The sequence below is a fragment of the Sander lucioperca genome, chromosome 22 (genome assembly GCF_008315115.2).
Source record: "Sander lucioperca isolate FBNREF2018 chromosome 22, SLUC_FBN_1.2, whole genome shotgun sequence".
NCBI classification, from domain to species: Eukaryota; Metazoa; Chordata; class Actinopteri; order Perciformes; family Percidae; genus Sander; species Sander lucioperca.
This window is the reverse complement of record NC_050194.1, coordinates 5378585-5396118: the sequence shown is the minus strand read 5'-3', so window position 1 is coordinate 5396118 and position 17534 is coordinate 5378585. Positions and strand designations below refer to the sequence as shown.

At 42.0% G+C, this 17534-nt stretch overlaps 2 protein-coding genes across 3 annotated transcripts in view; one reads left to right on the top strand and one right to left on the bottom strand.

Moving 5' to 3' along the window:
* LOC116058009 (microfibril-associated glycoprotein 4-like) overlaps positions 1-10778 on the top strand; it is a 51580-nt gene extending 40802 nt beyond the window's left edge. For both annotated transcript variants that reach the window (XM_035997298.1, XM_031310627.2), the window contains exons 2-6: positions 6988-7143; positions 7983-8021; positions 8165-8261; positions 8331-8498; positions 10055-10778. In XM_035997298.1, the coding sequence (XP_035853191.1) occupies positions 6988-7143; positions 7983-8021; positions 8165-8261; positions 8331-8498; positions 10055-10308 (714 nt within the window). In that variant the 3' untranslated portion in view covers positions 10309-10778. The remainder of the gene's footprint in view (positions 1-6987; positions 7144-7982; positions 8022-8164; positions 8262-8330; positions 8499-10054) is intronic.
* Positions 10779-15631: 4853 nt separating this feature from the next.
* LOC116057986 (putative nuclease HARBI1) lies at positions 15632-17333 on the bottom strand. Its single transcript, XM_031310590.2, has 4 exons — positions 16627-17333; positions 16292-16407; positions 16111-16204; positions 15632-16008 (listed from the first exon to the last, which is right to left on the bottom strand). The coding sequence occupies exons 1-4, from the start codon at positions 17057-17059 to the stop codon at positions 15632-15634; spliced, it is 1020 nt and encodes a 339-aa protein (XP_031166450.1). The 5' UTR covers positions 17060-17333.
* Positions 17334-17534: the final 201 nt, after the last annotated feature.

Here is a 17534-nt window from a genome sequence, read left to right as displayed (position 1 = left end):
ATAGGTATAAATGGGATTGGGACAGCACTTCACCAGATCACATTTCGTGAAGTGCTGTTTACCTGTCTGTTTTTGTAGAGTGTGTGTATATGGTTTTGTGTGTGTGTTGACTCCCATGGCGCTCACCCACCTTCTTTTTTATTTTTTAATATGTACTTGCATAGATCTCTTCACTAGTCACTGTATTTTTATTTATTTTTTTCTTTGATAAATATGGGTAAAGGTCTTTACATTATGCACCTGAATATTAGAAGTCTACTCCCCAAAATCGATCAACTTCGAGTGTGGCTGGCCTATAATAATCCAAATATTATGTTATCTGAAACTTGGCTTACCAGCAACATCTCTGACGCCGATATTAGTATAGACAATTATAAACTGTTTAGATCGGACAGAAGCACAAGGGGAGGCGGAGTAGCCACTTATGTATTATCAAATTTATATTCTCAACTTATGGTTCCTAATGAGATTCCTGTACATTTTGAAGGACTATTCATCAAAATCACTCTTCATGAAAACAAGCAGTTAATTATTGGAAATATTTATAGACTGCCTAACTCTCCCAAATTCGAATCAATTAAAAATATTATTTCTACTGTTGCGATCAGCAGGGGAAAAAGCTGGGCTGGAGTCAGGCGGCGGGTCAGCTGGGCCAGAGCCAGGCGGCGGGTCCGCTGGGCCGGAGCCAGGCGGCGGGTCCGCTGGGCTGGGGCCTGGCGACGGGTCAGCTGGGCCGGAGTCAGGCGGCGGATCAGCTGGGCTGGAGTCAGGTGGCCAGGCAACCGGGGCAGAGGTTGACTGGGGTGCCAACAGGGCACGAGGGGCAGGAGTGGGCCTGACCGCCGACAGGGCACGAGGGGCAGGAGTGGGCCTGGCCGCCGACAGGGCACGAGGGGCAGGAGTGGGCCTGACCGCCGACAGGGCACGAGGGGCAGGAGTCGGCCTGACCACCACAGGCAAAGTCTCAGGGGGGCAGAACAAAGGCAAAGTCCTAGGGGTGGTCTCAAGGGCGGTCTCAGGGGCGGTCACAGGGGTGCCGGGGACCGGCAAAGTCTCAGCGGCGGCTATAGCCAGTTCAGGGGGGCTGGACACCAGCCAGGATTCAGGGGGGTGGCCAACCAGCCGGGGACTAGGGAGGCTTCTAGCTAACCTAGGCTCAGGTGGGTTGTTAGCTAGCTTGGATTCAGGGGGGCTGCTAGCCAGCCGGGGATCAGGAAAGCTGCTAGTTAGCTGGGGATCAGGAGAGCTACTAGTCAGCCGGGGATCAGGAAGGCCGCTAGCCAGCCGGGGATCCCGGATCAAGGACCGCCTTGGGACACTAGGAAACTCGGGAACTCTAGGAAACTCGGAAACTCTGGGACACTAGGAAACTCGGGGACACTAGGAAACTCTAGAAAACTCTCGGGAACGCTAGGAAGCTCGGGGAAGCTGGGCAGTGCTGGGACACTGGGCAGCTTGGGGACACTAGGAAGCTCGGGGACACTAGGAAGCTCGGGGACGCTGGGCAGTGCTGGGACACTGGGCAGCTTGGGGACACTAGGCAGCTTGGGGACACTAGGCAGCTCGGGGACGCTGGGCAGTGCTGGGACACTGGGCAGCTTGGGGACACTAGGAAGCTCGGGGACACTACGAAGCTCGGGGACACTGGGCAGTGCTGGGACACTGGGCAGCTTGGGGACACTAAGGAGCTCAGGGACACTAGGAAGCTTGGGGACACTAGGAAGCTCGGGGACACTAGGAAGGCTGCTAGCAAGCCTGGAGTCAGGGGGGTTACTAGGTGGCCAGGATTCCGGGAGGTTGCTAGCTAGCTGGGGCTCTGAGAGGCTGCTAGCCAGCCTAAATTCAGGGGGGCTGCTAGTTAGCCTGGGATCTGGGAGAGTGCTAGCTAGCCTGGACTCAGGGGGGTTGTTAACTAGCCTGGGCTCAGGAAGGCTGCTAGCTCGCTTGAATTCAGGAGGGCTGCTAGCTAGCTGGGGCTCAGGAAGGCTACTAGCTAGCTGGGGCTCAGAGAGGCTGCTAGCCAGCCGGGGATCAAGAAGGCTGCTAGCTAGCCTGGATTCAGGGGAGCTGCCAGCTAGCTGGGGCTCAGGGAGGTTGCTAGCTAGCCGGGGCTCAGGAAGGCTGCTACCTAGCCTGGATTCAGGGGAGATGCTAGCTAGCAGGGAATCAGGGGGGTTGCTAGCTAGCTGGGCCTCAGGGAGGTTGCTAGCTAGCCGGGGCTCGGGAAGGCTACTAGCTAGCCGGGGCTCAAGAAAGTGGCTAGCTAGCCTGGATTCAGGGGGTTTGCTAGCTAGCCTGGATTTAGGGAGGTTGCTAGCTAACCGAGGCTCAGGGAGGTTGCTAGCTAGCCCGGATTCAAGGAGGTTGCTAGCTAGCGGGGAAGTTGAGAGGCTGCTAGCTAGCAGGGACTCAGGGGGATCGCTAGCTAGCCGGGGCTCAGGGAGGTTGCTAGCCAGCTCGGATTCAGGTGGGCTGCTAACTAGCTCGGGGTCAGGAGAGCTGCACGCCAGCTCGGAGTCAGGGGAGCTGCACGCCAGCTCGGAGTCAGGGGAGCTGCACGCCAGCTCGGAGTCAGGGGAGCTGCACGCCAGCTCGGAGTCAGGGGAGCTGCACGCCAGCTCAGGGTCAGGGGAGCTGCACGCCAGCTCAGGGTCAGGAGAGCTGCACGCCAGCTCAGGGTCAGGAGAGCTGCACGCCAGCCCGGGAACAGAAGGGTTGCACGTCAGCTCGGGAACAGAAGGGGTGCACGTCAGCTCAGGGACGCTAGGGAACAAGGACTCTGGGGTGAAGAGCGGGGCATTGTGACGGGAGCCATGTCTTCCTCTTCCCCGTCTGCGACCTCCGTGGGTCCCAGAGAAAACAGCCAGGCGGGTACCCTCATAGGACGGCTGGTGGTTGGGGGCATACGCTGACTGGGTAGGAAGCAGGCTGGTGGGTGAGTCACTGGAGGTGGCTTGAAAAAAGTGATTTAGCCAGTGCTTAATCACCTCCAACTGGGGAACAAAGTGACTCACCCACGGTCTCTCCGAAAACCACTGCTGCTGGATGGTGAGCTTCTCCAGAAGAGGGGGGTGCTGGTCCGGCGCAGAGCAACGCAGACACTGCACGGTCCAGCCGAACTCCAAAACCTTCTTCTTAAAGAGAAGCTTCTCCGCTGTGTCCATGTCTGGTCAGATCGTTCTGTTGCGATCAGCAGGGGGAAAAAGGACCCAAACGCAGAGAGAGACAGGCAGGCAGGAGCAGTGTAGAAACTCAGATTTATTTCCTCCAAAAAACAAAAACAAATCAAGGGAGTCCTGTGAGCTGCAGGCAAAAACTAATACCGGGGAGAAAAAGGAGAGACGGAAAACTGACTGACGCGGACACACACAAACTGACACAGGGGGATACAAAACGATCTGACACCAGACAACGGAAACACAGGGGCTAAATAAACTAGGTAACGAGAAGACGCAAGACAGGTGACACCAGGGCTGGGGAACACAAAAGTACACAAAGTAAAGCTAGACAAGACAAGACAGAAAACAGACTATCAAAATAAAACAGGAAACCAGAACAACAGACAGGAAACACGAAATAAACTAAACACAGAGACTAGACACAACAAGATACGACACAACAGGGAACAGAAATATACAGAATAATGCAAAAAACAGAAAATGTACAATACAAAAAACAGAAAATGTACAAAACCATAACATCTACTGTATCTTCCTTAGTTTCTAATAAGGAAATGATACTCATGGGTGACTTTAACATTAATTGGCTTCATTCATCAACACTTATTGAAAGAAATATGATTAATAGCTTAAACTTGACTCAACTTATAACTGAGCCCACAAGACTTACTCTTACCTCTAAATCTATTTTGGATTGGGCCCTAGTTTCTCACCCTGAACGAATAATTAAATCTGGGTTTCTACCTGACTCTTGTATTTTGTAATTGTATTTGGAAAATTATCACGTCTCCCTCCTAAATTTATCAAGATAAGGCAAACCAATTCTTCAATAGTGACCAATTAATTAATGATTTGCAACAAATTAATTGGTATAGGCTCAATCTAATTCCATTTATTGATGATGCATGGCATTTTTTATATACTGAGCTTCAGAATGTTATAAATAAGCATGCTCCTTGGACCACAGTTAAAGTTAAAGGTAGTCACTTACCGTGGGTAAATGGAGACCTTATTAATCTCTTTAAACAGAGGGATAGGGCTTGGTACAAATTTCAACGTACAAAATACACTGCTGACTGGGAAGAATACAAACGATTAAGGAACATTTGCACTATGCAAACGAGAAACTCTAAATCAAATTATTTCAGAAATTGTCTAACGAATGATTTTAAAAACCCACGACGATTCTGGAAACAGGTTAATAATGTACTTGGGAGATCTGGGCGGGCTACAACTAATTTGAACCTGAATAATGAAAGTATAGATGATCCAGCTACCACTGCTAATTCTTTTAGTTTGCATTTTCCCTAGCACCACAAGTACAGACTTCTACTTTTCAAACTAATCTGGCCCCTTGGTTCCAGCCAGGCAGATCTTTTTTATTTACAGAGGTCAGCCCAGCTGATGTGCAAAGGGCCATCTATCAGTGGTGCTGGTCCAGATGGCATTGAGAATAGGTTCATTAAAATTGGTTCTCATGTACTAGCAGTGCCATTGGCCTCACTTTCAACTTTTCGTTCTCTTCTTGTAAATTTCCTTTATCAATCTTTTTCCAATTATCAAATTATTTATCTGACAATAACCTATTATCTCAATGCCAATCTGGATTTAGAAAACATTTTTCAACTACTACAGCACTTCTTAAATTTACCAATGATGTGTTTTCAAGTTTTGATAATCGTATGTGTACAGGTGCATTATTTTTGGATCTTACTAAAGCATTTGACTTAGTTGATCATTATTTACTCTTAGACAAATTGTACTCTGTTGGTCTGTCTACTTCTTCTTTGCTTTGGTTCAATTCTTATTTACACAATTGTCGTCAGTGTGTGTCCTTTGGGGGCAGCATCTCTAATTTCACTGGTATTGACAGAGGAATTCCTCAAGGTTCCTCTCTCGAGCCTTTACTTTTTTTGATATTTATCAATGATCTTCCGCGTAGCTGCACTGAATGCAATATTCAACTTTATGCTGATGACACGGTCATTTATTGTTCCAAACCTAATATTTATGACATCAGCACTACACTACAAAATGGTTTTGATTCCGTCCAGCGGTGGCTATTGGCCAACAAGCTTTTACTTAATAAATCAAAATCATATTCAATGCTTTTTCAAAAAAAGCCGAATCTTTCATTTGAAAATTCACTAAAAATTACATTCCTTGATCAAACTCCCGTAAATCCTACTAGGCAGGTCAAGTATCTTGGCCTTTGACTTGACTCTGATCTTTCTTTTAGCACTCATGTACATAATATAACTAATAAGCTCAACTGCTCGTTTAGAATTTTATACCAATCAATTAACTGTTTTAATTTTCCTGTTAGAAAAAGAATTGTTTCTCAAATTTTACTGCCAATTTTGGATTATGTTGATATCGTATACCAAAATACTACAGCCTCCTGCCTTCAGTCTCTTAACACTGCCTACAATAGCCTGTGTAGATTTATTCTCCGCTGCCCCTACTGAACACATCATTGTGAAATGTACCATCAACTGTCCTGGCTGACCCTACCAGATAGAAGGCGTTTTCATTGGTTACAATTTATTTTTAAATGCATTTATATGGACTATCCTTCTTATTTAAAACAATATCTAATTTTATTCAGCTCATCTTATAATTTGCGACACAATAAACAAATCCATTTTCTCATCCTCAAATCAACAGAGAAATAGGAAGATATGCATTTCAATATAAAGCACTTTATGAGTGAAATAACCTTCCAATTTCAATTCGCTCTTTGACTTCCTTTCCAATGTTTAAAAATGCCCTAGCTCAACATCTTCAAAATACATGTAATTGCTTTTAATTTTATTTTTCTTTACTTTACTATTGCTCTACAGTGGTTATCACTAATAGTGTTGATACCCTTAAACTGGACTAAATTAAACCTATTTTAAGCATGGTGCATTAGTCTCTCATATTTATGTGTGCATACATGTTTATACGTGTTTATTGGTGTCTGGATGTGTTTTTCGGTACATATATATTTCATGTATTTCATGTGTTTCTTTGTTGAGGGAAGAGTGAGCAACCTTTGGAGACTCTTGTATGAGTGAATGTCTTGTTTGCATGAATTATGTATTATATATTTTTTGCACTTACCATTATCGTAAAGTAAGTTGTGTTTTTTTTATTGTTGTTGTTTTTTTGTTTTTGTTTTTTCCTTTTTCCTTTCTTCTGTTTGACTGCCGCTGTAAGGTCAATGTTAATTTCTGTATCTGGATTCGAGGACCCCCTTGAAAATGAGATGGTTCATCTCAAGGGGTTATTCCTCTTAAATAAATAAATGTCAAATAATAACAAAGGTATTACTGACACTTGTTGGTTTGGGAATTTTCGTTTTAAGTTTGTTGCTTTTCACACGGCCAAGGCACAGGAGACGGCTGCCTGATTCCAAATTTTTTCAAACTCTTGTTTTAAAAGCTGGACAACAGGTTGGTTCAAAAACGAATTTACACCTTTCTTATCATTAATTATTAATGTTTTTTATTTGTTTGTTTTTAAAAGAGTAGTTTTTCAAGATTTACTTAGAAAGGTCGTGTGTCGTGCTGTTTACCTTTGTAATTTCCGTATTTCCCTATGGCTCCGCGGTAAACGTCACAACGCTTTGAACTGTGGGTAATTCCCTTTGATGAAGTCTGCAACAACCCTAAGCCAGACTGAGAGACTTTGGGATTGGGCCACAGAGTACGATGTCAGCACAGAATGCGTCGATGACAGCAGAGTCTCCCTGATCCTGCTGCAGAGGCCAAAGTCAGAAATGTGTTCTTGATCAAACTAAATGACAACATCTCTTCTGTTCCAGCTGGTTTCAGTCGTCCTCCTCCTGCTGGCCCCCCTGTTGACCAGCTGCCAGCAGCTCGTTCTGCCGTTGGACTGCAGTCACATTTATAATAATGACAACAGCCGACCCAGTGGAGTGTACACCATCTATCCCATCGGAGCCACGTATGCTGTCCAGGTACACTTCATCCTCTCTGGGACGCAGGTTGAACTTCAGATGATAATAATGTGAAGTTACAAGTTCTGACTGATGCTTCTGATACAACAGATTAGGGCTGGATTCAAAATAAATTGATTTCCCCAATGAAATCAATCTTTATTTAAATGTTCCAACAATCAATTCATTAAATCTTGAGGTTCATCTTTTAAGAGGCTCTGTCCAGAATTGATCCGTCTGTATCATATGAAACTAGAAGACCACTGGCACCAACTATGTATATACTATGTATGCATATTGTTTATATGTTGATTTTGTCATTTTTAAAATTTTTACATTTATAGTTAATTTTACTGTACTATTATAATCATTTTGTGTTTTTAGGTGTGACATTGTACTATCTGTCCAGGGACAGCAGATGTAAAATAGTCTTTTGGCTAATTCTGGCACTCTGGCGGAGCTTTATCACACCCCCCCCCCTCCTACCATATCAGTTAAAAATAAAATAAATAATAACATTCTAAAATAGCTATGAATCCATGTTTTAATGTGTCACTTGTTGAGCCAAAACACAAAGAAAAGACACATTGTCAGACACATTTGTATTTAAGAACAAAGAAAACAGCTTTCCAGTCAAGTTCAAATGTTTCAGCTCCAAAGATGCTGAACAGGCCAATCGTTACTGTTAATAAATGAACATAGGCTATGTTGTCTCCTATGTGTTAATTCTGGTTGGTGGGTGAAGTAGTAGAACAGTTTTAGTTTTAGTTAAAGGATCACATTAACTAATACCTGTGTGTGTGTGTGTGTGTGTGTGTGTGTGTGTGTGTCTGTGTGTGTGTGTGTGTGTGTGTGTGTAGGTGTACTGTGACATGGGTTCAGAAGGAGGACGGTGGACGGTGAGTATTTTAACTGAAGTCAACACTTCCTGTAGTTCCTTCACAATAAATCACATCCCAGTAAAATCATTGTTGTCTGGAAACATGATCTGTCAGATATCTTGTGTGTTTAGCTAGTTAACCCCCCATCCCGTCCCCCCCAGGTGTTCCAGAGGAGGATGGACGGCACGGTGAACTTCTACAGGGGCTGGGATCAATACAAGACCGGCTTTGGTATCGCTGCTGGAGAGTACTGGCTCGGTGAGGAATGAAACCAAACTAACAGTCATGACTTCATCAAACTGTTTCTAAATGTTTGTTTGTTTTCAGGTCTGGAGTCTCTCTACCACCTGACTCAGAGGAGAAGGTACGAGCTGCTGGTCGACATGGAGGACTTTGAAGGAAACAAAACGTTCGCTCGTTACTCCTCGTTCTCCATCGACACTGAGTCCTCTGGATACACACTGAATGTTTCTGGATTCACTGATGGAGGAGCAGGTGAGGTTTCCACATTAAGGACGAGAATTTCAGCCATTAATGTTGTGGAGTGTGACATTGGTTCATGATACATACTTGTCCTTAAACAACTAAACAAAGAGTTAAATGAGTTGCTGAGAAATCAAATCAGTCCTCTGTTTACATTTCATGAATCACATGATTTCATATTTTTATCTAATTCTGTTTTAATGAAGAAATTTAAGAGCAAACAATCATTGTCAATGATTTGAGTGTTTATCAGGTTTATTGTTGGGTACCGTATCCTGAACTTTTTAAGGTACCGACCGAATTACGGCGGTAATACGGATGACTGATTCTGCAGGGCTCAGTGCCGATTCACCCGTCTGCAGAGATGAGGTTCAAACAGACCAAAATACGACTCTTTGTTCAAGTCACGGGGAGTCATGTCAATGCCGATAAAGTGGTCGCGAGTGCAGTTACACTTTTCAATACTCCACACAGCAATATAATATAATGGTGAGGGGAAATGGGTCGTGGTGTGGTTAAACTTCCTCTGAGACAGACAGGCAGAACAGGGTTCTCTATGCCCTGGTGGGTACAAACTCTTTGAGCAACTCCCCTCTGGCAGGAGGCTGAGGTCCATCAGGACCAAAACCTCATGCCACATGAACAGTTTTTTCCCCTCTACCACTAGCCTTACCAACAAGGCCTGGAACCCACCCTGACTCTCTCTACACCCCACCTCTGGCTCCTCATGCCACTGTACTCTCTCTCTGCTGTAGCATTCATTTCTACTTATTTTATTTTACATTTTATTTATTATCTTTATTAATACATACTGTGTTTATATATTTGTACTTATGTTGTTTATATTCTTCTTATCCGTCTTACATTTAGAGAATGTGACATGCACCAACAACACCAAGACAAAGTTCTTGTATGTGTAAAAAACGTAGTTGGAAATAAAGTTCTTTCTGATTCTGGTGACTGACTGACAGGCTGGAGGCAACTTTATGTTTCTATACACGTACCACATTTCAGTAAAAAAGCTTTACATAAAACTTTACATAAAACAAAAATAAATTTAAACCGTCATAAAAAGATAAAATTAAAAAGGCCAAAATAGAATAAGATACAAATAATAAAAGTTACAGTGTAGTTAAGAAATGAATAAATATTTGATTTAATAGGTTGTAGGGACGGGAGAGGGAGGGGTTTATTTTGTGTGGAGTGTAAAATGTTTTTAATAAATAACAAAATGTTCAGAGTAAATAGGATAAATAGGTTTGGAATCATTTTTGCATCTGAAATGTTTATTCTATTACAGATTTAGGGTAAGGGGGAAGTACCGAAAAAAATGTTATAGCTAACTCAATCTGTAGATTTATTGTTTTAATTAAATATATATACCATAATAAACATTAAACCTCACCAGTCCAGTGTTGTTAGTTCAGTAGTTGTATTATTTAGTTATATTTACTATAGGTAGATAAGAAGACTGTGGTATTTAATATACAGTAAATACACCCCAAATATATATATCATTGTTAGTTGTATCATAATGTTGTGATTATACACTTGTTGTGTTTCTGTAGGAGACTCCCTGAGTTATCACAATGGACAGAAGTTCACCACCTTCGACAAAGACCAGGACTCCTCTGCAGGGAACTGTGCCAGATCATACCTGGGGGCGTTCTGGTACAACAACTGTCACTATGCAAATCCGAACGGCGTTTATCGTTGGGGGGCTGACAGCACTGTCTCTTATGTTGGAGTGGAGTGGTTTCATTGGAAAGGTTATAACTACTCCCTGAAGACCATCAGCATGAAGATCCGTCCTGTGCTGTAGTTCTCCAGGACCAACGTACAGCACAATATCAGCTCATCTCTTCTGATTTCTTTCTCTTTCTGTCATTAATCATTTAATCTCACAACAGGTCTTATTTTCCTGAAACTGGGCACCAGCACAAGAAAACCAACTGATGTTTGTAAATCTTGTTACTGTCTGTGATGGTTTAAAGCAGTCGCAGCTCGCTGCAACGTGGAAGAAAAGTCAGATGTGTCTCCAGTTGGGCGGCTGCAGCAGGAAAGTAGGGCCCATAATCTTTAAATGGAAACACATATATAGTCTGATCAGGTGGTAATCACTGCATGAACTGATAACACGAGTCTAAAAGAGAGAAAGAAGTAAAGAAAATAAAAAGTATAAAAAGATCTTTGTAGTTCAGGACAGCCAGTTGATGTTTGGTGGAGGTTTGAAACTCTAATGTGAATCTTTATCTGCTGTACGGTGACAATAAATAAGAAGCTGAGCATTAAGATGATCTCATGTCTTCACTTTGTCTTCTATGGAGGATACTTTTATTCATTATTAAAATTAGAAGTAAAAAAAAAAGAAATTACAAATATTATTTGACTACACTGGTGGGAATAATCAGCATTCGAACTACAGCTCGAGCGGCTGTAGTTTCACTGAGACAACCTGTAGGGGGACCGAAGAGGGAAAAGTTATGTAGTATGCCTTTAAAATGAAAAATCTTTAAAACTAAATTTAGTTTTAGTTTTTTTATTTTCAATCTCATTTTGATGACTATGACTTTTTTCGATTTTTTTTTCTGACATATTATACTGTAGAAAATGTTGAAAAAAGTATATAATGTCAAAAATAGTGAAAGTATAGTAAGTGAAAAACGTAATAAAAAGTTGTATGTCATAATTTTTTTTTTAAAAGTCATAGTATAGTATGTTGAATAATGATTTCAAAATGAGTGAATATCTGCAAAAAAACAAAACAATTTTGAACATTAAATATCTTGTCTTTGTAGTGTAATATAAGTTGAAAAGGATTTGCAAATCATTATATTCTGTTTTTATTCACATTTTACACAACGTCACAACTTCATTGGAATTGGGGTTTATAGTTGTAAAGTATTTAAGATAGTTGTAAAGTATTTAAGATAGTTGTAAAGTTGCATTATGTTACCTAGTGCAATCAAACATACTGAACAACTTATCAAGGTAGTCAAACACCCCTTCACTAATTGAGACATGGTATCTCCCGGAACCTTTAAGATGGGCTCGATACCCTGGGGACTCTTTTAGCCCGAACACCCTGGAGAGGAGACACAACAGAGGTGAGGGACTTGAACACAAACATTTTACCATCACAGTTAGCAACAGTTAACCTGCATTCAATTAATCAGACAAAGATGATACCATACTGCACATGTTTAGGTAACCAAACTAGCAAACTGAGTGCCTGTGTTTCTTATTTCATTTTACCAATAACATAATATGAGCTACATCATTTGAATGATGACAAATATTAGTAATGAAGAGGACCTTCATTACATTAATTTATGTTCATATCATGTACAGTATATTTAAAGCTACCTCTTTCTGTTTTATTCTGATTCTGAACAAGTTAAAATACAACCTCAATAAGATCTTTCAGTATGGATCTCATGTGATTCAGTAGGGAAGTATCAAGGGCCCTTTCACACCTACCTCGTTTGGTCCAGACTTTTGGACTTTTCATTTTAATCTGATAAAACAATTACAGCTGTGACACCACCCTATTGGTTTGGACATTCAGGTGTGAAATGCCGTTACAACCACTTAACATTACTTCTTATACATTACTTCTTCGTCTGCTTTGAGGATGGAGCCAGTGCAGGATAGACCATCGTCAGCACTCATGGGGATGAGCAACCAATCATACTATATCAGCACCAGGTCAAGTGGACTTTGCAGAACATTAACATCAGGAAAGCACCTGGACCAGACGGGGTCCCAGGACATGCACTAAAGGTTTGTGCTCCCCAGCTTGCAGCTGTTTGGACTGACATATTCAACAGGTCACTGAAGGAGGCTACAGTTCCTACCTGCCTAAAGACTGCTACCATCATTCCTGTTCCAAAACAGACAACTGTTGCATGCCTGAATGATTACAGACCAATAGCACTAACACCAGTCATAATGAGATGTTTTGAGAGATTGGTACTGAACAGCATCAATGTCTTCATTCCAGCTAATCTGGACCAACACCAATTCGCCTACAGAGCCAACAGATGCACCGATGACGCCATCTCACTTGCAAGTCACACTGCCCTCACTCACCTGGAGAACCCCAACACCTATGTCAGGATGCTTTTTGTTGACTTTAGTTCAGCTTTTAACACCATCAACTCCAACAAGCTAGTCAACAAACTGCTGTTAGTTGGCCTGGGGCCTGTACCATGATGGTAGTTGAACAAACTCAGGGTTGCAGGATTGGTTTAGAGTTGACAAAACCAAACTGATGCAATCAGGCTTTATTGGTACCATGACACAGCTCATCAACTTTCTCTGTCAACCCAGGCTTTGATCTTTAAACTCTGATTACTCCGCGCGCGCGTGCACATAAAAGAGTGACGTCAGTACCGAACAACCAATCACGTTCGATATGGATAGAGCAAGAGCAATATATTTTTCCGCGGAGGAGCAAGAAATTATTCTTCAGAAATATGAAGAATATAAAAATGTTTTTCAAGCACGCAGTAATACCGTCTCTGCTGCCAAAGCAAGAAAACAATCTTGGAGGAAGATTGCTGATTGCGTTAATGCGTAAGTTAAAGAAATACATTCTATAGGCCATTAATGTAAAATTATGAATATAGGCTAATCATATTAAAAATGTATTAAACAAAATGAAAATGTGTGTATTCATATATGCTATATATGTATGTGTGTAAAATGTGAATGTATTGGCTTTGACATCCTAAGAAAGATTAATATTAATTGATTTTTAGATGCAACCCCAACTCCAAACGTTCTTGGCAGCAGATCAAGACGAAATATAAAAATATAATTCAAAGTGGTGAGTATTTACCACAACCTTTTATTATTTTTGTGAACATTTTAATCACAAACACTTCTTTGCAGCAAACAGAAAAAAATTTGAAATCTGGAAAACTGGGGGAGGGCCACCTCCTGCAGAATACACTGTGGCGGAGGAGTTGGCTTTGAGTAATAATAAGGGGCGGCCAGTTATGGATGGGGTTTCAGGTGCTGTGCAATCTGACCCTGGTGCTGGCTCCTCGACGCAAGTGACACTGGGTATGTGTGTTCAATGCATTACTAGTAATTTTTAAAAAAGGGTTAAATATGGCTGACTCTATGTTCTGCAGTAGAGTGAAATACAGTGTCCCTGTTGAAGCCAGCACACATGCACACAGTCTCCCACACAGAGGTCAGTATGCAGCAGACAGAACACCATGAACATAACCTTCTTTATAACAGTTATGGTTTACATTGGCCTACTTTTACTTATTAGTAGTGATGTTACCCGTGAACCCTCTGCTTCGAGGCATGTATCAAAGAAATGAGCTTTGTATCGGAGCTTGATTGGTTTTGTGATAATCACGTGACCAGTGATGATCACGTGACCAGTGATGATCACGTGACCAGTGATGATCGCGTGACCAGTGATGATCGCGTGACCAGTGATGATCGCGTGACCAGTGATGGTGATGATCACGTGACCAGTGATGATCACGTGACCAGTGATAGTGATGATCACGTGACCAGTGATGATCACGTCACCAGTGATAGTGATGATCACGTGACCAGTGATGATCACGTGACCAGTGATGATCACGTGACCAGTGATAGTGATGATCACGTGACCAGTGATGATCACGTGACCAGTGATGATCGCGTGACCAGTGATAGTGATGATCACGTGACCAGTGATGATCGCGTGACCAGTGATGATCACGTGACCAGTGATGATCGCGTGACCAGTGATGATCGCGTGACCTGTGATGATCGCGTGACCTGTGATGATCACGTGACCAGTGATGATCACGTGACCAGTGATGATCACGTGACCAGTGACGTCCGAAGCTTCCTTTCACCCCCCCCCCACGTGACTGCTTCGAAGTTGAATTCAAAGCGGTTCACTGGGTGCGTCTTTGTGGGTTGTTGCAGTAGAAGAGTCAACAGTCAGGAAAGTTAGTTAATAGAGAGATTATTATAGCGATTATTATAGCCAGTAGAGAGTTTATAGTAGAGAGTTTATGGCAAGTAAGTTTATAGCGAGTAGAAAGTTTATAAAAGAGTTTAGAGCGAGTAGAAAGTTGCTCTAGTCTAGGCTACGTACTCAATATAATCACAGAAATGTGTGTGCAATGTGTTCTTCATTCATTTCCCTCCCAAATTGATGTATTTGTTTACAAACACAACCAAAATCCTAACTTTATGGGGTTTTTTTTTTTTTTTGTGGAGAAGGCAATTACATTTTTACTCATGCAAAGTCCCAAATAGGCTTAGTTATTTATGTCATTATTTATTTATCCATGAATTCATACTAAAAATGTATTCATCTTCGACTCAAAGACATTCATGGATAATATCTGTGAAACAGTTTGTGACACATTGCTATCCTTAACTTCACCACCAGATGTCCTCAGAGAGCTCTGAAACTTCGAGTATTGAACCTTTTTTCGATACAATTGGATTGAAAGCTTCAGTGGTTCAGAAAGCTTCAGTTCGCCATCACTACTTATTAGGGTGAAGCAAATGAAGACACTCTGTCTGTGTGTTCTGAGACAGTTGCTGAGGTGAATGCCCAGCATGGGCTTTTTATTATGGCACACACTTGAATGTTTCATAATTAACATAATTAAGTGACTGGCCCTTACACATCTCTTTTATTGTAGGATTTTTCACAACCTGACCCAGAAACTGAGGCCTCTACCTCAATGGGCTACAGAAGGAATGTGAACAAGGTAATATTTACACCCTTGACAAAAATTATCTGTTTGTAAAAAGTCATGCCACGTGATTTGATTAACCTCCAGAAAACTTGTAATGGTTGTTTGTGGTGGAATTGTTTCAGGTGGAAACGGACTCAGTCAGGGCCCTTTACAAAAGGAGTCTCGAACTAGACTGTTCACTAAAGGAGCTGGACTGTGAGCTGAGGAGGCTCCAAATAAAAAACATTAAATTGGAGATCAATCAGCTGGAAAAAAAAAACAGATCTCAGTATGTTAAGTTATTTAATCAAGTAACCCTTTAGTGTGAACACCATGAATATTTATTAATATAACTTTCTCTTGCTCTCTTTTCCCTCCCTACAGCCACATGACCAATACAACAGTTTGAGACCTATCTGCAGTGTGAATGTGTTTTTAATAAGTAAAATATTGTGTTGTGATTGCATCTCTGACAGCTGCGCCAGCTGGGTGGTCATGTGTGATGGGGTCAATTTCATCTGGGAGTAGCTGGTTTTGTGGTGGTACTCGCTCCTTTCTGATAGTGGCTATATTGTGCAGAATGGCACATGCAGCCACTATCTGTGATGCCCGCTCTGGTGACACTCTTAAGCGCCTAAGGCAGTTGAAACGTGCCTTTAGGATGCCAAAGGTCATCTCGATCTTGACCCTGGTTTTACTGAGGGCCACATTGAAGCGGTTTTGTGGCCCTGTCTGAGGGTCAGGATAGGGGGTTAGCAAAAACCTCTGGCATGCATAACCCCTGTCTCCTACCAACAGGCCATCAAAAAGCCCTGTCATAGAACAGAAAATGGGAAAAAAAAAAAAAAAAGTTTTGCTGTCACAATTAAAATAAACACTTTAACATGTTTTGTACTGTACCAAATTTAACTTGCCTTCCTCAAAGCGCTGACACAACATAGACTCGTGCACTGAGCCAGGCCATTTGGAATCCAAGCTTGTGATCATGCATTCATGATCACAAGTCATCTGCAGATGAAATCTGTTAGTTACTATTCATTTAAAGATGTATTTAAATTGCAAATAAAAATCATCACATATATATAGTAGCCCTACCTGAACATTAAGGCTGTGAAAGGACTTTCTGTTCACATAATCTGCCTGATGTTCTCCTAGAGCTGTGGAGATTGCAACATGTGTGCAGTCCATTGCTCCAATGACTCTAGGGAATCCTTTCATATGAGAAAAAAAAACAAACATATATATATATATATATATATATATATATATATATATATATATATATATATTAAAAAACATTCTTAACATGTAGCTACTGTAGACTATTGTATAAAACTTAAGTGCTCTAAGTGCAAGCTGCTTTTTGAAGGAAAAAAAAAAAGATTGTGAAAGGTTAAATTTGTTCATGTCACCTTATCAATATATCTTACCGGCAATTTTATAAAATCCCTCTTTTATGGACATGGTCGATAAATGTCCAGGGAACACAATGAAGCTATTTGTGTACCCCTGCAGTGCGAGGACCACCTTGCGAATGTTTCGACAAACCGTGTTTTTCCCTAGGTTCTCCGCATCACCGACCGCATACAAGTATGTACCACTTGCGAAGAAACGCAATGCAATACATACCATTTGCGGTACAGTAAGTGCATGGCTTCGACGAGTCACATTTGTTATGTGCGGCTCAAGAAGTTCGCAAAGATAAGTTATTCCTTCCGCGGAATATCTGTATCTTTCATACAAGTAAGTATCAGGAAAGTCAAGGGGATTTTGTCTGTCCCTAAAAACTCTTTCTCTACGAAGTGCTCGTCTAACAATTTGCGCTGAGATGTCCACAGGATTTGGAAGAAAAGGTGAAGCCATTGCAATGATTGTAACAGAGAACAGAAGCTGGGAATTAATTACGTCACCTATATGTTTCTTTGCTCACCGCTGATTGGTCAAACTTCTGACTGAGAGCTCGAATCCAGAACATAACCTGCCCCGGAGCAGGTTAGCCGTGCAGCGTAAGATACCATGGCAACGAACACCGATTAAAGCCGAGCTACTTTCATAGTACCTAAAACCCAGGGTTGGTGGAAACTAAACTGAAACATAGCTGGCTAGCCACCTAAACCAGCTTCATGGTATAGGCCCCTGGACTCTCACCTCTGTAAGTGGATTAAGAACTTTCTCACTGACAGACCCCAGCATGTCAGACTTGGAAATATTACCTCATCCACCACCATCCTCAACACTGGCACTCCCCAGGGCTGTGTTCTCAGTCCGCTCCTCTACTCACTATTCACATATGACTGTTCTCCCATAACCACCAATGAGGAGACCGCCTACAGGGAGG